This window comes from Camelus bactrianus, chromosome 15, assembly GCF_048773025.1.
Source record: "Camelus bactrianus isolate YW-2024 breed Bactrian camel chromosome 15, ASM4877302v1, whole genome shotgun sequence".
NCBI lineage: Eukaryota > Metazoa > Chordata > Mammalia > Artiodactyla > Camelidae > Camelus > Camelus bactrianus.
This window is the reverse complement of record NC_133553.1, coordinates 47,252,100-47,274,278: the sequence shown is the minus strand read 5'-3', so window position 1 is coordinate 47,274,278 and position 22,179 is coordinate 47,252,100. Positions and strand designations below refer to the sequence as shown.

At 34.9% G+C, this 22,179-nt stretch overlaps 1 protein-coding gene across 1 annotated transcript in view; it reads right to left on the bottom strand.

Moving 5' to 3' along the window:
• The window catches only part of MSH2 (mutS homolog 2), a 62,230-nt gene that overhangs the window by 12,460 nt on the left and 27,591 nt on the right, over nt 1-22,179 (bottom strand). The window contains exons 8-10 of the mRNA XM_010967746.3: nt 14,523-14,632; nt 2,058-2,181; nt 425-575 (exon numbers count right to left, since the gene is read on the bottom strand). Of these exons, the coding sequence (XP_010966048.1) occupies nt 425-575; nt 2,058-2,181; nt 14,523-14,632 (385 nt within the window). The remainder of the gene's footprint in view (nt 1-424; nt 576-2,057; nt 2,182-14,522; nt 14,633-22,179) is intronic.

Here is a 22,179-nt window from a genome sequence, read left to right as displayed (position 1 = left end):
CAATAGATATATGAGAAAATTTTGACTTGTAAAAGATAATAAAGTTTTCTTAGAAAAAATAAATGTGAAAATAACTAACAGAGATATAAAGGGGAACTAAGTTTAACAGACATGGAAACATAAAATTAAATGTAATACAATCTATTTCACATTGATAAAAGGATGGTAAGACAGATACGTGAAAGAATAATCTTAAAAACAGACCTAAAGGGCTACGTCAGTCAATGAAGAAAAGGTGAATTATTTAACAAGTGCTGCTGGGATACCTGACCAAGCTCTTGTAAGAAAAAAAAGCTTCAAGCTTATCTTATGTCATATATCAATTAATAATAAATAAAGCAAAACATCCTTATCACAAAACATTCACATTTCATCAGAGAATAGTTTCATGGGACTATTGAATGCTTAACATAGGCTTACAAACCTGTTGGTAAATTTAACACCATTTTTCTGCATATCTATTGTACTGAAATTTTTATTATTACGAAGCACTTTTTCTTCCTTGCACGTTACACGAAAGTAATATCCAAATTGTGTGCTGGAATCCAGTTTAATCTGTTTGCCAGGATCCAAACCTTCACGATCAGGGAAAAAAGAAAAAGTACGTCATAGATATCCACAGCAATTTTTCAATGTAAGTGTTTAAAATACTTAAATCTAAATAGTGAAAAAATACTTTTATTATATGACAGCATACTTAAAATTATTAGTATTATCTAACTGAGAAAGATTCACATCCTACTTCACTTTACTTCACTCAAAAACTACATGAGTTAAGGATATCTACAGAATCCTTAAACTCCCTGATCAATGTTCGCTTCTGACGTGAGCATGGGCAGTGGGCAGCACACACTGTTCTAGATGCTGTGGGTATGAGGGAAAATAAGATATGGCCATTGCCCCTGAGGAGTTCTGCAAGAGGGTTCTTTAGTTAATCAAAGCATTTCTCTGGAATTAATGTGGAGAATAATTACAGAAAACAAACAGACTTTCCAAACAAAACCTTGAGACTGAGACTCTGAAGCTCTAGAAAAACGAGGACATATACTTTGTGTTAAGTGTAGGAAACTTTACAAAACAAGAAATGATCAATCAGTTAGACTTTATGCACCTACGATTTTTGAGTTTTTATCTTTGTTCTTTCCTCTTAATCTCATTCATCAATGTGATCCTTAGACTCCAAACCAGAGAGAGACAATTATCTACAAATTACTTGCTAAAGCATAACTGTGGAATATGAGAAGCAGCAAACAACTAAAGACAGAACTCACTCAACCAGGGAAGAAAGAGACCATAGACAGAACATGGAGAGAGCTATGAAATGAGAAGGGTGAATTTCAATATCCTTCAAGGTAAAGATGTTTAAATCTAGGATCTAGTCCGTGTATGGACTCTCCATGGACACTATTAGCAGAAATTTTTATATATGTTGTTATGGGCATATACAAGAGTTTTACTGCTGTGAGGGGTCTTCTAATATGCTAAGATTTATTTGTCCAACATACATTTGGGAGATGCTCAGAACAAAGAGGTTTATAAATTCAGAGCAAAACAGAACAAAACTGTGTAAGACTAATTAGGGAATTAATAATTTAGGGAATTTAAATCTAATAATTTTTTAAAAGTTGATATTAATGAAGTGCCTAGGAAGCCCAAAGCCAAGTCAATGAACTACTCCTAGTAGAATTAGGCTAGTAGAGGAGGTGACATGTAAAACAGGCCTTACATGATGCTAAAAAAATAAAAATGAAGTAAAAGTTAAAAAAATAAAAGACATAATGGAAGGTTATGCCGGGTGATTTGTTTGGCAGGAACGTGGGGTCATCCTGTAATCAGGAAAATTAGTAAGAGATGAATCTGGAAGGTCAGGCCAGGCTCCAAATGTAAAGAACTCTGTATATAAACTTTAAATGTAATTTTAATCAGTAGAAAAGGGGGCTGGCACTTTAAACAAGAAGTGGCGTGATCAACTGTGTCTTCTAGGAAGGTAATTCTGGCACCAGTGTGAATTCTGTATAGACAAAAGAATTACTCAAACCTCCAAGACCCAATCTTACCTAGGTCTCTAGCTGCACTTATTAATGTTGACTGCATCTTCTTTTCTAAGTCATCCATTATTTCTCTTAATTCACTCAAGTTAGGGTCAAATGAAGGTTTTACAAGGAATTCATGGTTTTCCACCTATAGACAGAACAAAGAACAGCTGAATTTTATAAATGATGGGTAAATATGAAAATCGTGAGTATTTTGCTTTATTTATTTTTCACTAATGTTTTGAGTTAAATGATTCACTATCTGTAAGCTATTCAGTCACAACTATAAGAAATGTCCATTAACAGATGTAAAGAGTTTCATGTATTAGGAACTTAGACCTCTAGATTTACAAAAATTATTCAAATGAAACAGACAATGCTAATGATGCTTTTGTCACTAATAGTATTCATTATTTTTCCCTATACAATGTTCATAGACTAATAATAGAATGTGTAGTTTTTGTCCAAACCAAGGATCCATCTTAGGGATCTCAAAAGTTAACTCTTGAAATCCCTTTTAAAACAAAATGACTAAAATTTAAACAAAGTTACAACAGAATATTTTTTAAAAAGAATGAAGCCTATCCTTATAGACGTTAAGAACTACTAAAAAGACCTTATTTTATATAAAAACATAATGTAAAAGTCACTTTTCTAAAACAAGGAGATTTTTTAAAATTCAGTAAGTGGGACTGATATAAATTCCTCCCAATTACTATCTACTTAATCAGAGCACATCTTCTTCACATACGAATATCGAACACCGCAAGAATAAAATCACATTACAGAAAGTTAGCAAAAAAAAGAGACCAAAATATTTATCAAACCGGGAGACAGTATAGCTCAGTGGTAGAATGCGTGCTTAGTATGCACAAGGTCCTGGGTTCAATCCAGTACCTCCATGAAAATAAACAAGTAAATAAATAAACCTAATTACCTCCCTCCCAAAACAAACAAAGAAAACTCCCGAAAATAAAAATGCAGTTTGAAGTAGAAAAAAGTAGAAACAAAAGAAACTTTAAAAAAATTACCAAATAACTTTCTCAATTTAAACCAAGAAAAGATTTAATTATATAATATACTAAAATTTAAATTTTTGAATAAACCTAATTTTTAAAAAGACATAAAAGACTAAAAATAGCTCTGCAAAATATTAACATGTAAAGGATGATATTTTCTTTTATAAAAAAGCACTTGTTTGCATGTATGAGAAAAAATCATTAAATGGGCAAGTATAAAAACATACAACTCACAGATGAAAAAATATGTAGTAAGCTAGCCCACAGAAAAATGCTAAAGCTCTATAATAATACAAGACGTGAATATTTAAGCAACCTTAAGATATTATTCTACAGCTGTTTTTTTAAAAGAAAAAAAAATCTACCACCAAATACTAATGAGGCTACAGTGAAATTAATATACTCATTCATTTCTGGTGAGACTCTGAGTTGTTATAACCTTTAAAAAAGAAAAAGCAATATGAGACAAGACTCAAGAGATATTTGTTATACTCTGGAACACAGCAATTCTCCTCCTAGGAATTCAATCTACGGAAATAATGCAACAGAAGCAAACAACACAAGGATGAACAAAATCTTTACAAATCTGTTACAACAAAACCTGGAAATAACAGAACAGCATAATATTTGCACAATGGAACATCAATTGAATGTTATACAGTTATTTAAACAGACAATGAAGATGATTTAGAAACAAGGACCAAGACTTATGATAATTCCAAGGAAAAAAATAATGCTACAATGGTGGATTGACAGTGTTACCGACTGGCTTCTGCCAATGAAACTTAAGAGAAGTGAGGCAGAGCCAGGCTAAGTTCCCATCCTCATCCTCACTTTCCAGAAACCCATTGGTGAGTCAACAAAACCCTGAGAATTCTCACTAAGAATCCCAATCTGGAGAGAAGAAAGTTGAATTGGTATCCTTACATTTTCCTTCTGCAGATGGGGGAATACTATTCAGAAAGTGCTGCTGGGAGACCCAAGTGAAACAAAGGACAGGGAATGACTGGGCTCTAACTTACTAAATATTCTTAGGGCCACACACCAAATGGGGTATCCTTCAGCAATACATTACTCCTCCCAAATAATCTGGGATAACAAAACATACCACTCAACTAAGTTTTCTAACCCAGAACTGAGGTATTCTAATCAACAAGACATATATTACCTACTCAGGACCAGAAATACACACACCTATTGCACAAAGGAGATAGAACAAAATAAACCCAGGCCTAGAACTCCAAAAAAACAAGATAATGAAATCAAGAAACAAGATAAAAAGGAGGAAGGGAAGTTGGATCCTAACAATACATTAAAATACAAATAAATACAACAAAACAAAGAGAAGAGATATTGTTGAATCAAATTACCTGTACTGACACAGTAGAAAAGACCTGATATAATCAGAGAAAATTCATATGAAAGACAGAGATTAAAGTAATTAGAGAAGAGAAAATATGGAAGATACTAGATATCTTCTTTAAAAAAAAAAAAGCCAAAAAATTCCACTGTCCGAGAAATACTAGATAAAATATTATAAGAATGTTTTCAAATAAATGTATAGTTGAGTTAGAGAAAACTAGATGTCTGAGCTCCTACACAAGTCAAGAGTCCCTAGCATAAAGCCAGGCCAGGGGTACCATTTTAAAAACTTATCTCATGATAAACAGTAACAATTAGGGAAACCTGCCTCTATCAGCCTAGGCCCCTGGTAAAAGGCAGGTGGGCCAGAATCTCCTCCCTGGCAACGTGTGGCTAAAAAACTACCTTCACTGGGGCTGGGATTTCAAATGTCTGCTATTTGGGTTGTCAGTGAAAGAAGCTGCTGGTTGTAACCATTTCTATTATCCCCTCCTTCTACATTGATAAAAATGACAATATTTCTTTCACAAGGCACATAACTGCTAAGAACAAAGGCTACATTTTCCTGCTTCCCTTGCAGCTGATATAGGCATATGACTAAATTCCAACCAACAGAATGTGAGCAGAAATGATGTGTACCATTTCCAGAATATGTCCTCTTCATCCCCTTTTGTCCTTTCCCATTGACTGGGGTGAAGATAAGGTAGTAAGCCATCCTGGAACTTCAAGATGAAGGCAACACCCTAAGGAGGATGGAGAAGGAAGGGAGGACCAGACTGCAGAGACAGTGGGGCTGCCCTGCCAGCCCTGTGCTGCTATACCCATTCTGTTACGACAGAAAATTAAACCCCTACTCCTGTTTAAGCCACCATTATTTATTCAAGGTTTCTTCTTTAGCAGCTAAATCTTCGCTCTTAAAAAGTGTCCCTGGGTTAATTACACTGTAGGGTATAGGGCAAAAGTAAATTTTATCTGAAGGGATGTATGATTTGCACAGACAGAACCCAGATAAATGAGAATTCACAATCTAAATATACAGAACAAGGAAACAAGCCACCAAGAATAAGAGAATTAAAAAAAAAAAAAAAGGTAAGCAGAGGTGGGGGGGAAGACTCAGTAGAAACAAGGCAAGGAGCAGATTTAAACTCAAGAAATTTTAGAGATAGAATATTAGATATATTTTAAATGTTTAAATAACAATAATAGAGAATGGAACACATGAGCAAAGAAAAGTTATTACTTAAAAAAAAAGACTAGGCAGAGTTAGGAATGAACCAAATAACTTCTATAAATGAAAAATATAATCATTGGAGAAAAAAAAAAACCCAATGGATTGTTAAACATATAAGTTACAGAATTAGACAACCTGAAGTAATCATCACAAAGAGAGCAGCACAGATACATGGCAGAAAAAGAATGTCCAATCAGTTTTAGAAAAAGAGAATGAAGGAACACAATATTCAAAGAGATAATAATTGATTAATTTTCTAGAACTGATAAAAGACATGAATTCTCTGATTTAGAAAACAGCAAATCCAAATGGGAAAAATAAAAAGAAACCCACTTTTGGACCCAGAGTAGTAAAAGGAACAAACATCTGGACCAAGACTCATAAACAATAATAGTGTAAGCCAAAGGACAGTGGAATACAATCTTACAGGTACTAAGGAAAAGTAGCTGTTAATCTGGAATTGTACAACTAGATAAAATATCCTTCAAGAACAAGGCTAAAATACAGACACCTCCAATCAAACAAAATCTGACTAACAGACCTCTCAATAAAGGAACTCCTAAAGAATATCCAGGAAGGAGAAATGAATAACAAAGAAAGTGATATGATATGGGCAAATCTAAACTAAACGCTGACTATATAGAATAGAAATCTAAGGGATAAAAAAGTAGAACTGAAAAACCAGCCAATAATGAAGAAATGTCATCTGATCTTAGGTATTGTAAGGTCCTGATATTTTGGAGCGTAAGTGAGAAGATGCTGATAGTCCTTTGACTTTGATGAGTTAAGCATACATTTTTAAAAAATTTGTGAGTAACTTCAAATCAGTGCATGTGTGATAGGATGGGGGAGAAGAATGAGAAGAGGCAAAACGAAACTATTTACACCTGATCAATATAAAAGTAAGAGAGAACAGGTAGGAGAATCAGAAAGAAAAGAAATCACAAAATAATTTAGTAGAAAGAAATCCGAACTGCCACTTTAAAAAAAAAAAATTATCAAATTAAATCTAAAAATAAAATCTAGCTGTAAGTTTTATCTAAACCATAAAGACTCACAAAGGATGGGAAAAGATACACCAGGTAAAAAATGAAAAAGACTCTGGCATTGCTTTCTTATCAGACTCTGGCATTTCATTCTTATTATCAGACAAAATAAATCTAAGGCAAAAGGCATTACTAATGGTAGTGTCCCTAAAGAATGAAGGAGGTTCAAGTCACCACAAAGAAATGACAACTCTGTGCCTTGAAAATGTATGAAGAAAAAATGACCTGAACCATATGAAGAAATCCACATTTTTCTCAGTAACTCAGTAGAACAAAAATTAGCAAATATCCTGACAATGTGAACGAAACAATTAATGCTTCATCTAATGGATATATAGAGAAATTTGCAACCAAAATTAGGGAGCACATATAATCTACAAGTACATGGAGAACTTTTATGAAATTGACACACATCAAGCTTCGAAATTTAAACTTATTTCTAAACAAGAGACAAACCAAAGAACAAATGATAATGGGAATAAAAGACTTAAAACTGAATAAGAAATTGTACCTCTCAAAACTCACAGAATGCATTCAGCTAAAGCAACACACAGAAGGAAAAGAATAATCTTAAATGCTTAGTAAAAAAGAAAAGTCTGGAAATAGGGAACACTCAACTGAAGAGGATGAAAAGAGACCAAAAACAGATGAAATATGTATATGTAAGAATGAAAATTAATGTGAAAATAAAGATACAAAAGAAGATTTTAAAAGTCACAAGCTGATTCTCTAAAAAACAAACTGTGGAAAGGAGGAAATATCAAGGGAGGCACAAATAAGTCGTATTTAAAATAAATAGGCAATCTATCTGCAAATACAGTGGTGCTTTTAAAAATAGTAAGCAATCACTATGAACAACTTTTGGCAATTGGAAAGCTCAGAAAGAAATACATACTTCCTAGAAAAAGGGTCTAGTATCCAGAACATATATAGAACTCCTGCAACTCAACAACAGAAAGACAACCCAATTTAAAAATGAGAAAAGAATCTGAATGAGTATTTCTCCAAGTACATAAAATGGTCAACAAAATATAAAAAGATGTTTATCGTTAGACAACAGGGAAATACAAATCAAAACCACAATGGAATACAACATCACAACCACTAGGATGGCTATTAAAACAAACAACAGAATAAAACAAAGCAAAAAAAGGCAAGAAAATAACTAGTATTAGCAACAATGTGGAGAAACTGGAATCTTCATATATTGCTGGTGGGAATGTTAAATGGTGTGACTATGGAAAACAGTTTAGTGATTCCTCAAAAAGTTAAACATAAAATTACCATATGACCCAACAATTTTACTCCTAGGAAGGACTAAACAAATACTTGTACGTGACTGTTCAAAGGAGTACTATTCTTAATTGCCAAAAGGTAGAAACAATCTACATGTCCATCAACAACTGAAGAGATAAACAAAATGTATATCCATACCATGGAAAATTATTAAGCAGTAAAAGAGAGTGAAACACTGATATTAAGCATCAATGTGGCTGAACCTCGAACACATCATTCTAAGTAAAAGAAGCCAGTCACAAAGGCCACACACCGTATAACGCCATTTAAAAGAAATGTCTAAAACTGGCAAGTCCGTAGAGACAAAAAGTAGATTAGTGGTTGTCAGCATCTGGGGAAACTGTGTAGGAGAGTAACTGCTAATAGGTATGGGTTTTCTTTTGGTGTAATGAAAATATTTTGAAACTAAGTGGTGGTGGCTGCACAACATTGTGAATGTACTAAATGCCAATCAATAGTATGCGTTAAAATGATTAATTTTATGTAAATTCACTTTAAAAAATATAATCACTGGAAAGGGAAAAAAAAAGGAAAGATATAATGTTCATGGACAGAAAGATTCAATGCTATAATGACACTGATTCTCCCCTAAGTTAATTCTTAAATACAATTTCAACCAAAATACTGGTAAGAAAATATTATTTATAAAGTTTAGAAATAATCGATAGTACGTATTAATGAAATGCATAAAAACAATAATAAAACACAAATTCCAGGATAGCAGGTACTTCTGTGGAGGGATGTGTGCAAATAGGACTTTGTAGTGAGAATACAAATATTGACCATATTATGTATGACAAATATTTTACAGTCAAATTTTAAAACTTTTAAATACCTCAGAAAGTAGGAAAGTGGGTGGAGAAATTAATGGGAGAAAGGATATGGATAGGAAGAAAGAAGGGAGAAGGAAAGAGGGAGGGAAGGAAAAAAAGCTAAAGGCCTAGGGCACCAGAAAGAGGAAAATAGGGTAAGATAAAGGGGAAAGAGTAAAAGGAGTGAAGGCAAGAGAACAGGAAGGAAGAGTTCTTCAGGCATCCAGGCAGGAAGAGTACATCACCTGGAATGTGGGGATGTGCAGGAGGGTGGGGAGGAGGGAGTGGTAGTAAATCAGAGTGGTAACAGGCATTTATTTCATCAACACTGAACATCTGTAGGTAGGGGGGCATCACCCTCAAAGTTTAGGAAAGCTATAACTACAATCATGAAGACCTGTTTGAGAATAAAGCTAAAAGACAGATACTTTTATCAAGCATGAAGTAATTCAAGGACTATAATATCCATCAACTTTTCTTTTTAAAAAAACCAAAACACCTGAAAAACAAATCTAACCAAATAAAAATGGAATCAAACATTTTTAAACCCAGGAATGAAAAAGAAGCCACAATGAAAAGGACATGGTGGTCACTAAATCCAGTTACATATAAACATGAACATTAAACAGCACGGAAACTGGAATTAAGGATACAGGCATATTGTGCATATTTTAGACCTGGCCAATGTTAAAATATAATTATTAAAAACAAGAGGTATGAGAGTTCTGTAGAAGCACATATGAGAGTGGTTAACTGTTCAACTTTCAGAGCAGGTAATTAATACTATCCAAAACTGAAACATGTCCTTCAAAGAAATCTCTAATCTCTTCATCTGTTTTCTAATTTGTTTCTTTAACCTATCTTTTAGATTCTTTTCCCTCTCTTGTGGTGAAAAGTCATTTACTGGAAGTTCAACAATTCCCTCCCATAATTTTTTTTCTGTTACACTGAAAAACATTAAGTTGAAACCTTTTAAAATTAAAAGCAACATCCATAGCATGAGCCCCTTTCTCTAATTAATCTATGCATCTGTCTGTATGTATCCATAAAAAGACTGTGAGCTGTACCATTAACTGTCTCTCAATGAGGGCACTACTAGGATTCTGAGTGGGACAATGTTGTAAGGGACTAAAACACAAAATTTCAACATCTGTCCCCTAAACCTTCAATACCACCCACACATGATAACAGACTAAATGTTAATAACGATTAATAACGATTATTTCTGCGTGGTAGATGTGGAGGATATTTTTAACTTTCATATCTCTATCTTTCTGTACTGTTTGAATATAGGTATCAGTTTTACAAAAACAGTGTTTTGTTTTTTGAAGGATAACTATAAGCAAAAAATGTCAATGTGTTTTGAGAGTTACTTCTAGGTGGGAGAATATGAATACTTCCCTCTTTTTGTATTTCTTTTTTGTTTCCAAGAACAAAAATTTTAAAGCATTTATATGCAGTTATTTTTATAGTTTATTTATATGTAAGTTTATAAGTTACATATATTCATACAATGGTGATATAGCTGTATCAGGATTATGCAATTGTGGCTTTTTAAAAACGACTTCAATTTTTTTGTCTTAATATTTTCAATAAAAATTTATCTAAAGTCACTACTTTTCCAATGGATGAAATATCAATAATAAGTGTATGTGAAAACTAAGATCAAAGATAAAATGGTCCAAATACATACAGAAAGGTTTAAAATTGTTAATATATCTCACTGAATCACCCAATATACTAATATTGTTTCTTTGTTGTGAAAAATCACTGCTTTTTTTTGAACCTTGTCTTGGGGTTGTTTTGCTCTACACTTACTTCAAAAATAGAAAATCTTTCTATAAGATTTACAGAAAACAGCCACAAAAACACCTGAAGCATTTATATACAAAGCTAAGCCTAGGAAAAAATAAAAATTAGCTCAATCACTCATATAAATAACTGCTCCCTTCATCACATGAACTCCTAAGTGCACAGCTGGAAAATATGAAATCATACCTGAAACAACTGATATTCTCCTGAGGTTTTCTCAAAGTGGTTCTGAGTCACATTAATTGAAGTGCTTAAGTTCACTACAAATAACTACAATGACAGCGAATTCACCTTATAACCTGAGATAAGTTTAAAGGTTTGTAACTGAGAATAAAGAAGATACTATACTAGCTCTATTCCAGGTTTTTAAATAGGACTCTGATTTACTTAAAAGATAGTATCACACTGTAAAACACGATAGCTTACAGTTACAGGACAGAATCTTAGGAGACACTGCTGGTGGTCTTACAACAGTTATTTCCTTCCCCCTTCCCAGAAGTGCTCTTACTTGATCTACCTCCAACTAGAGAACTATCTAGTTATCTCAGGCCAGTCATCACATTCTATTTCCCTGGCCACAATCACTGCTTAAATAGCCCCACCAAGGCAAACTGCAGGATTCTTTCTTGGAATATGGAGTCAATTGCTACTGGTAGGTAGCCATTCTAGAGCCAGAAGAGGAAACAGCCTTAGGTCAAAATTAAAGTCGCAAAAAAAAGAAGAGGTCAAGAAACTAGGTCCTTTGGATGGCCTCATTGAGCTGCTGGACAAAGCAACTCTAAACAAAGCCTATTCCATCTATAGATTTTAAATTTCATGAGCCAATGTGTACTGAGTTTTAGGTTACCTGCAAAGTAAAGAGTCCTAATGGATATAAAGTTTATCCTCAAATAATCTACTCGTGGGAAAAAAAAAAAAGGAAACCCTATAATTAACATCACATTGAAGGGGTCCACAGCATGCCACTGTGGCATAAAAATCACAGGGAGAGTAAAGCTCTTGACAGCAGACTTTATTTCTGAACTCTCTTATCTCCCTAACAGTAAAGCCTCCTCAAAGAACTCAATTGTCATAAGCCCTCTTCCAAGGAGTTTCAAAACCAAGGAAGCCAAACAAAACTACCATCATTTCTTCTGTCTGTTCTCCAAAGGGCTTGTTTATCTTTCCTAAAAGACATCTGTTTTCCAGTAAGTGCCCCTTCTCCCTCTCTCCTTCCCCGATTAAGATAGTACATAAGTTCCAAATTCTAACAGCTTCCTTGAGTCAAATTTTTCTGTGAACCCAAAAATCTGGTCTTTTTTGCTAATCTAACCTGGTTTTGTCAATTTAATTAGCAGTCCCCTAAACAATGAACCTTAGAGTAGAAGAAAAGTTTTTCTTCCCCTACAAAGTTAACTACTTAATATTCTACTTTCAGATTTTAAAATTGCTAAAGTGACAGCAACGAAATTAGGACAAATGACCTCCACTTTTTCAGTCTATGTCCCTCTAATTGCACTACTTCCTTTCCCAAAATCCACACTCTTCCCAGACATTTATAGAATCTTACAACATTCTAATCCCATAGCAAAATTCAGGAATTAACACTAACTACTATTGTACAGTCATAGCAAATTCTAGTTTACAGGTATGTGTCAGTATTTCAGATCAAAATAAAAATCCTTAACCCCCAATAAGGATAATATAATGGAGTTGAAGAAAGCACACCAGGCTGTTAACACTGTTCATCTGAAAAGAGGAAAGGAGAAATATCTAGGATGGTCATTTCTGCCTCTGTATTTCTTTGTATCATTTTGTTTCACTTGTTCTAATATTGTGTGCTACATTTATAAGTAGAAAAGAATCAAATAAAGAAAAACACTTAAATTTATAGCCTGGTATTTTACATATCTTTCTGAAAAACTACCCCAAGCACACTAAATGAAAACTACAAAGAAGAGGTCAATAAATCACTAACTGTACATCATTATTGGTGAGGGAATGTTTTGCTTATTTGCTACCAAGCAGATATATATTCCAAGGGCTGAATCTATAGTCAAAATATTGTATGAAAGGAGGAACAAAGGAAGGGAGGGAGGGAGTCAAAAGGCATAATATAAAGTAAAATATCCAAGATTTTATCATCTTGCTGCCTTTTGTAATTATCATAGTAGTGACTGATATCCTGAGCCTAATGAAGAAGATAATACTATTTATTGCAGGAAAATAGCTTTTATTGTCCAAAAATGGGGGAAGGGGAGAAGAGGGTGGTATCAAAAGGCAGGGGCACCTCTGCATCTGTTGGGCAGGCTAGGTATGTGTGAAGATGATGGCCCAGATAAGACAGCTGTGGGGGCATCTTTAATAGATGATCTGGACACTGATAGAGGGGCTCAACTATACAGACCAATTTTTTGGCCAGATAATGCCCTGTGATGGCCCAAGAATGCAGTATTTTAAGAAGGCTATAAATTGGTGGGAAGAAATCACACTCATTCTCATCACTCTGAGATATGAATGCACTTTTAATTTATTAAACAAGCAGTTCTCAAAGTTCAGTTCTCAGACAAGCAGCATCATTTGGACACATGCTTGAAATGAAAATTTTCCCGCCCCATCCCAGACCTAAAGAATCTGATTCTGGGGGATAGAACTCAGCAATCTGTTTTGACAAGCCCACCAAGCTTGAGACCCACAATATTAAGGCATGGCGATAGCAACTTAGAAAAATAAAGGTGGTCACAAAGGGCAAAATCAACTGCAGCATTTCATCAGAGCTTTGCCTGACCTCTGGGTTCCTTCAAGTGTCTACAGTTGTGGTGACATGGAAATGCTCAGTTCTTGCTTTCCCACCTATTTTTAGTCAGAGTCTTTTTTAACCATCAAGAGCTATACCATCGCTTAAAGGAATGTTTACAAATATCCAACTCTGCCCAATCATAGGTAAGACCACATTCTCAGCTGCAGGGAGCGGGGGAATAGTGTTCAGTATCCAGATGTCTCTGAACAGTATTTCTGCCTCCCAATGATCTAAAAGTTGTGCAACTAAAATCATTTCACTAATAGCAACATTACAGAGTAAACAATAGCTAAAACACAAGTTTTCTGGTTGCTTAACAAGTAAATGGAAAAGATTGCCCTGTCACTGACAAAATATTACCAGAAAAGTGAAGCATTTATTTATACCTATATATACACACTCATGTGCTTCTAAAAACCAAAGAACACTAAGTAAATGGGGTTTAATTTTCTTTAAATCTCAGTTAATGATCCAATAAAAACAAAATAAGTCAACATTACATATGGCAAATGTTAATTCTAATAAATTCAGTTATTAAGAAGAATGCAAAAAACTATTCTTTAATAAGAATGATGTGAGCACATATTCTCTGCATGATCATTTTTCACAGGTAATTTAGTGTAGAAAAATTTCCAAGTATTAGTATTTAAAGTCATGGTTAACATTTAGTATATCAACAAATATTTCAGGAGATATGCACATCCACTAACCTCCTCCCCCAAAGACCTTCCCTACGTGGAAAACAAACAAGAGAAGCTGTCTTTTCTTATGTTTCATATTTACCTCTGTCCTCTTTCCTGTTTCCGTGGCTATAATTTTCCTTCTTTCTTGAAATTAAAACTCAGCTTGCATATGTGAAATTTTTTATTTATGAGATTTCCTTTAACCAGGCCACTTATGCCCAATATTCACTTCCTCTGTTAATCTTTCTTAATTTTCACCCACTGAAATGATTGTTATTTTTAAAAAAAATTTTAGCCCTTTCCCCATAACTTAATCTTACATCCACTGTATCAAAGGCGCCTTACAAAAGTGTCAAAATTAAACACTAAAAAGAGAAATCTAAAAGTTTTCTGATTTGCTTTTGCTTTTCAAAACTGTTCTGCTGCTTGAATTAGAGTATACTGCATACCTGATCCATATCTAAAGTTGTTTCTATCATTTCCTGAAACTTGGAGAAATCAGAACGAAGATCAATAAAAGGAGTCACAAAAATTGCCAACAGCAAGGCTTGATGTTTTCCTAAAAAAAAAGCAAAAATAAAAATAAATAACTATAAATCATGAAAATTCAACTGAGATAATAATGGGCATCATTTAATCCAAAAAGCACAAATAGTGCAACAGATCTCCAAAGTTACAACTTCTCTTAATTCAAATATGTTTAGTATCTATATAGAAGGGGAGATGATTTGGCACTCAAAGCTTCCCACTATACTAAACATCGCCTCCCCTGCTGTCTGTAATCTCCTTCATAAGAGGTACTACAGATGCAGAAATGTGACATTAATTACAACCAAATGAACTGCATTTTTTTGTAGATTTAATAACAAAAAGTCATAGTCTTTAAAATAAAATACCTCTAACTTACCTTATAAATCCCTAATTTCCATTAATAATACAGTGTTTAATTAACAGAGGTTAAATCAAGCCAAGTATTTACACTGAAACTTGGCTTGATGCTATTTAAGGGTTCATGCTGGGGAATTTTGTGACAAGGGGTAAGTGAAGCAAGAGTCTACAGTGTGAAAGGCATGAGTACAGACCTGGGTGCCAATCCTCACTCTTCCACCTACCAGCTGTGTGACCTGGAGCGTGTTACTGTAGCTGTATTTCCCTGTCCACTACAATGGGAGTAATCATAACAGCTATCAAGATGCAACACTTAGTATAGTACTTGACACTTAACAGAAGCTCAGCAACAGTTACCATGTGTTATTATTGGTTATAACACAAGGATTTTTTTTCTTATCTTCAATAAATTCCCTTAGAAGAACTCTGCAAGTGATCTCCATCATATTGCACTTCACTCCGAAACAACAGTTTTCAACCTTTTCCAGAAGTATCAGTAGCTCTTGATTGAGAGAAGAATGAAAAAGCTATGGTGGTAGTCAGCAAAACTGTTACAGTAACTCATGATTTATTATTAATCAGAACAGTATCTAGACATATTTAGAAAATAGTACATATGTGTGAAACATTATTTAGACAGTCTATGAACAACACTTTGCCCACATAATATCTGTTGTGCTACAATGCCTAGTTCTTTATTCTGAATTAGCTCACATGCTACTAAAGAGAGGAATGGTGGCAACAAAACATGATGGTGGCATTGCTGCACGAATGATTTTTTTCCCCCAGGCCATTAATGTTTTGAAGCGTTCAGAGGCAAGCTTTCACACAATTAAAGAGTAAGCGTAGCAATACAGAAGACCTCAGAATGGCTGGCTTAATGGCCACTATACTTTGTACTAAGTTAAGATAATGTGGAAAGGCTGAGTATAGATGAAGGATACAGAAACATTTGCCAATGTTTAAAACAAAATTTATTTACTGAATTCTATATACCCTGGTTCAGATTTTTAACTCTGTTGAAACTGATCTTTATTAGAAGCAAATGCCAGCGAAGGACATTTCAAATGAGGAAACAAGAGCCCCAGACTTTAAGGCTGCAAAGAGACACCTGATACTGGTGTGGGTACAAACGCGATGAAGATTTATGTAGGCTGCTGTTTTTATTAAAGTTAGTTAATGCTTTTGTTAGTAACTATTTAAAATTTTTCATGTATTTTGAGGTCTCTCTTAACTCTGTTTTTTCTGCAAGTTCTGTTTTCTACCACATGACTTTGGAGAAGGTAAAGTTTTCTGAGAAAACACAAGCAGTATTATGACAGAAAGACCTGTATAAACTTCAGAACCTATCATCCTCAACATAAGCTCCAGCCCCTCAGGCACACAGGCCCACCTTGCTACAGCTCTTCTCAAAGTTAAGGTCCCTTTTGTGCTCACCTGCTCCTGATCTTGCAAGCTAGCATCTCGAATTCCTTCCCCTGCCTGTAATTTGCACTGAGCCCTTGTTGCAAATTTTCAACTGTTGTTTTTTTTTTTAAACTGGTTATGGTTTTAGTTAAAAATAACAGCTCTGAGATATAATTCATATACCAAACAATTCTCCATTTTAAAGTGTACAATTCAATGGCTTTTAGTATATTCACAGATTTGTGCAACTATCACCACATTCAATTTTTATACTCTGCCACAGCCCCCAAAAGAAACAAGGAACCCCGTATCCATTAGCAGTAATTTACTACTTCCCTCCAACCTCGCCACACCTCCAACCCTAGGTAACTACTAATGCACTTTCTTTATCTATAGATTTGCCTACTCTGGACATTTCATATAAATGGATCATATTATATTGTGACTGCCTTTTTTCACTTAGCATAATGTTTTCAAGGTTCACCCATGTTGTACCATGCATCAGTAGTTCATTACTTTTGACTGACAAATAATATCCCACTGTATGGATATGCCACATTTTATTTATTCATTTATCAACTGATGGGCATCATTGGGTTTGGATAAACTCCATTTTCCACTAGTTACCACAACCTAGAAAGCCATACATGATCTATCCTGGTCAAATGAAGGTCCACAGATCTTGAATATAAGGTAGTACATTAACACAGAAGTAAAACCCAGCTTTATTTGTTCTAATGTTTAACTGGAATCTAGCATTTCTTCCATTATTAATGTAGGCAATAAACCACAGTAGTATTACCAGTACTTCTGTCTTTGTCATCAATTAAAATTCCAGATATATTTTCATATCATATTACAGTTTTTGGAAATAACTTTATCATCTAAACTCATTAGTTCAAAACTAAAGGAGTAAGACTTCACTCAGATCATGTTATTTAATGCATTAATAAAGAGGACATTTCTCAAGAATTTGTTTTATATTTTGATAAGAGTATTTCAATATAATTTGTTGCCTTTTTAACTCTATGTGTTTTATTTTTTGGATTCAAAAAGACTGTTCTGAGAAAAGGTTCACAGACTTTATTAGAAGCCAGAAGGGTCCACAGCACAAAAGAACCTCAGATCAGCTTCACTTCTCTGGTCTTACTTCCTAACACCTCCTTATTTTCTATCTCTACGTTTAACGACCCTAGTTTCCCTTCACCCCTTCAACAAGCCACGCTGTGAGCATTCACAGGACATGGCCCCACTAGCCTCCCCTAGATCTTAACAGCTGGCTCCTTATCATTCAAGATTCCCGAGACAGCAATTCCATAGAGGCCATCCTCGACCATTGTACTTAGTGTCTTCCTGGCTCCAGCCAAGTCACCGTGTCACATCAAAATATTATGTTTTCTTTATTGTACTTATCACTATTTGAAATTCTTGCTCATTTATTTGTTGTCTGTCTCCATCTACCCTTAAGAACAGGGACCTTATCTGCCATATCTACCAATGTACCTCCCAAAACAATGCCTGGCACAAAGTAGGCAACTGGTAACTGTATGTTGAACGAAAGACTTTATTATGGGAGTAAGAGACCAATGAAGCAATCAATCATTGGTCATTAGTTTTGATACACACAACACTCATCTAGCAAGGATACCAAAGATTGAACAGGGAAATAATTATTAGCTTCTTAAATGCATCAAAAGGGGGAGTATACTCAGCTCAGTGGTAGAGTGTGTGCTTGGCATGAACGAGGTCCTGGGTTCAATCCCCAGAACCTCCATTAAAAACAAATGCATAAATAAGTAAATCTAATCACCTCCCTTCCCCCCCAAAATAAATTAATGCACCAAAAGCTGAAGTGTCCAAGTAATCAAATCATTAAATAATTTCTCTAAGAACTCCAAATTCATTGTCAGTCCCTAAAGATTCATTCATAACTCCTTGAAGATTTCATTTTCAAGAATGCTGCTGTATACCCAAAGGAGAAAAGACAATCTCTTCAATAAACAATGCTGGGAAAATTGGATATTCACACATAAAAGAATTAAATTAGACCCTTTTCTTGCACCACTCACAAAAATTAACTCGAAATAAATTAACTTAAATTTCTTAAACCTGAAAACATGAAACTCCTAGAAGAAAACATGGGGGAAAAGCTCCGTGACACAGGTCTTGGCAATGATTTTTTTGGCTATAACACCCAAAGCACAATTAATAAAATTAAAAACAAACAAGCGGGACTACATCAAATCAAAAAGCTTCTACACAACAAAAGAAACGGTCAACAAAGTGAAAAGCCAACCTACGGAATGGGAGAAAATATTTGCAAATCATTTATCTGATAAGGAGCTAATATCCAAAATAAAGAACACAACTCAACAGCAAACAAAAACCAAAACAAAACCCTGATTAATCCAATTAAAAAATGAGCAGAAGACTTGAATAGACACTTTCCAAAGAAGATACATGAATGGCCAACAGGTACATGAAGAAATGCTCAACATTAGGGAAATGCAAATCAAAACCACAATGAAATAATGTCTCACGCCTACCAGAATGGCCATCATCAAAAAGACAACATAACAAATGCTGGAGAAGATGTAGCAAAAAGAGAATACTTGAGCACTCTTGGTGGGATTGTAAACCGGTACAGCTACTATGGAATACAGCATGAAGGATCCTCAAAAAAGTATAACTAGAACTACCATACGATTCAACAATTTCACTCTTGGGAATATAGCCTAAGAAAACAGAAACACTAATTGGAAAAGATATCTGCACCCCCATGTTCATAGCAACATTATTTACAATAACCAAAATATGGGAAAAACCTAACTATCCACTGATGGAAAAAGGGACAAAGAAAATGTGGTATGCATAAGTATGTGTACACACCCCCACACAATGGTTTAAAAAAAATCCACAAGGAAATACTGCCATTTGCAGTAACATGAATGGACCTTGAGAGCACTATGCTAAATAAGTTAAAGACACATACTTTATGATCTCACTTATACGTGAAATCTTAAAACAAAACAAAACAAAAACCAACAATAAAAACAACCCATATATAATAGAGATCAGATTTGTGGCTAGGAGGGGAGGGAGACTAGAGGAGGATGGTCAAAAGGTACAAACTTCCAGTTACAAAATAAATAAGTACTAAGGATGTAATGCACAGCATGATGCCACTGCTGATTGATACATAATGAAAACTGTTAAGAGAGTAAGTAAATCCTAAGAGTTCTCATCACAAGGAAAAATAAAAAAAGAATGCTGCTGTGTGGCTCAGAAACCACTCAATAAGCACAAGAACTTACATTTCTATACAGCCTAAAGTATAATTTAATCACCATCAAACATTTCATCATCATTTACTATGATAAAAATTGTAACAAATTTCAGGATAAAATGAAAGCCCATAAGTCTATTGAGTAAGTAGTTCATTAAGATATACTCCTGGAATGATGCCCAGGCCACCTTCTAAGTGTATCAACACTAATTCTGGGACTTGTTTTCTCCGTCTTATCTATGTTCATGCCACTTAATCATAGATTGAAAGGAGAGTATCCTTAGTGAATTTAGAAAAGTTAATTTTCAAGTCACAAAAACACCAATGAAAACTACTTTGGCATGCGTACTGCCCCAAGATAAAATGTTGCCCTTTCTTGATATACTACTTTAGAATTTTCTTTTTATGACACCTATCACAATTATATTTTTGTGTGATTACCACCTGTCTAATATCTGTTTCCCTCACATGCAACAAGGGCAGAGACAAGACTGTTTTTGTGCCTTACCGTAACAGCCTCGGCAACTAGCAGCATCAGGAACACAGTAAGCACTCCAGGTGGACATCCTTGCTGTTTCTGCTTCTCCCTTTCTTCCCTAACAGCCTCCGGATACTAGTCCCTTGTTATGATGTAAGTAATGAATTGATCAACTTTTGTTAATATATTTTTATCACTACAGAGACTAAAGTAAAATAAAGAAAACTGCAGGCCTCCAGGATCTCTTAAATAGCAACAGCAAGACAAAGCACCTTGAACTCCTGGCACAGCTTTTCATTATTACTTTCCAGTACTTTCCAGTTTTATACTGCTTAATTGTCAGTTTCATTTCTGGCATGTTAATTCACACTCTCCCTCCTACATTAAGTAGCATCTTCTGATTCTCCCAAAAGAAGTTACTGAGGACCTACTACATGTCAGAAGCTGAGCTGGAATACTCATTCCTCAGGCACAAACTCTATGCTCTTGGGGATGGAGAGGTGACACCGCCATTATACAACTAATTACAAAGAAGCGTGGCAAGTATAATGATAGAGAAATACCAGCAGCTTTGGAAACACATAACTAGGGCAGAGGTGTACCCAAATGCAGGAACAAGGCAGACTTTCCCGAAGGAATGACTTTTAGGGTGAAAATCCAAAGATGAGAACAAAGCCAGGTGAGACACGAAGGGATAAATGTCTCCATCTAAAGGCACAGCACATACCAAGGCCATGGAGTGTACAGAATATGTAAGATCCAGTGGATGTTCAAGTTTACTTGAACAGATGTAAAAAACAAATGCAGTATGTTTTTTCAAATTATAGACCTTTCTCCATCATAAAGTTAACTCAGTAAATCTTGGCATTTTTTAATGAAATAAAATAGAAAATGCCAAAGTACACTGTAGTGTGGTTTCAGTTTTATACATTATTTCAGTTTATATTATCTATAATTTGTATGTATAGTTACACTATTTACAGTTTTTATGTATACAGTGTCTACATATTGTTAAAAATAAGACAACAGGCCCAAAATGGAGGCACTTATGCCAAGTTCCATGTCACCAAACCGAGGCTTACCCTAATTAGTTTCAGCTCTCCCAGAAATGAAATCTTAAACTGGTCAATCAGGAATTGCCTGATCAGCACCAGTCAGATAATCTGCCTAATAGACCCCTGCCATCCCCTAAAGGAAAGTAACCTTGTAATAACCAACCTGTTTTTTCTGTCAAGGATAATTTCCTTGTTTCTACCCACATTTGCCTACAAAAGTTACACTTTGTACAGTTCCTTTCCATCTCCTGGAGGGATGCTGCCCAATTCATGAATAATTGAATAAAGCCATAAGATCTTTAAAATTCACTCATGGGAAATCCTCATGTTGAATTTTGTTTTTTAACAGTGCATAAACACACCCATGGATATGCACTGAGTCAAATGAAAATGTGTATCTTACTGTGGGTCGTGGTTAAAAAATCTGAGAAACACTGGTACTAGGAGAGAAAGGATACTTTTTAAACAAGTTTACACTTTAACCCTAAAGGCAGTGAAAAACCCCTGAAGGGTTAATGACACATTTATATTCTTATTTATAAATATATTTATATACTGAGAAAGACAGTTGGCTGAAGCAAAGAGAATGAATTAGAGGGAGCCAAGTCAAGGGACAGCAAGAGCATTAGGAGGCTGACAGTAGTTCAGGTAAGAAATGATTACAGCCTTAACTAGGGTGCTAGCAAAGAGGATGGAAAGGAGTCCAAGGAGAAGAATACATACTATGTGATGCCAAGAGGACTTGGTGACTGAGTGAATGCAATGAGGAAGAGCAAAGAGTCAAGGCTGATTCCCAAGGCAACTGGGTATAGATGATGGAGTCTTTATTGAGATAGAGAACACCAAAAGAGTTTGGAGAGAGGAATTCTGAGTAGACACTGAAACATAGGCTCATATGGGAAATCCTCAGTCAGAACTCCCATTCAGTGGCAGGTGGTCTGACCAGCAGTAGCCCACTTTATTAGTCAGACCATGACTTTCCAAGCTCACCA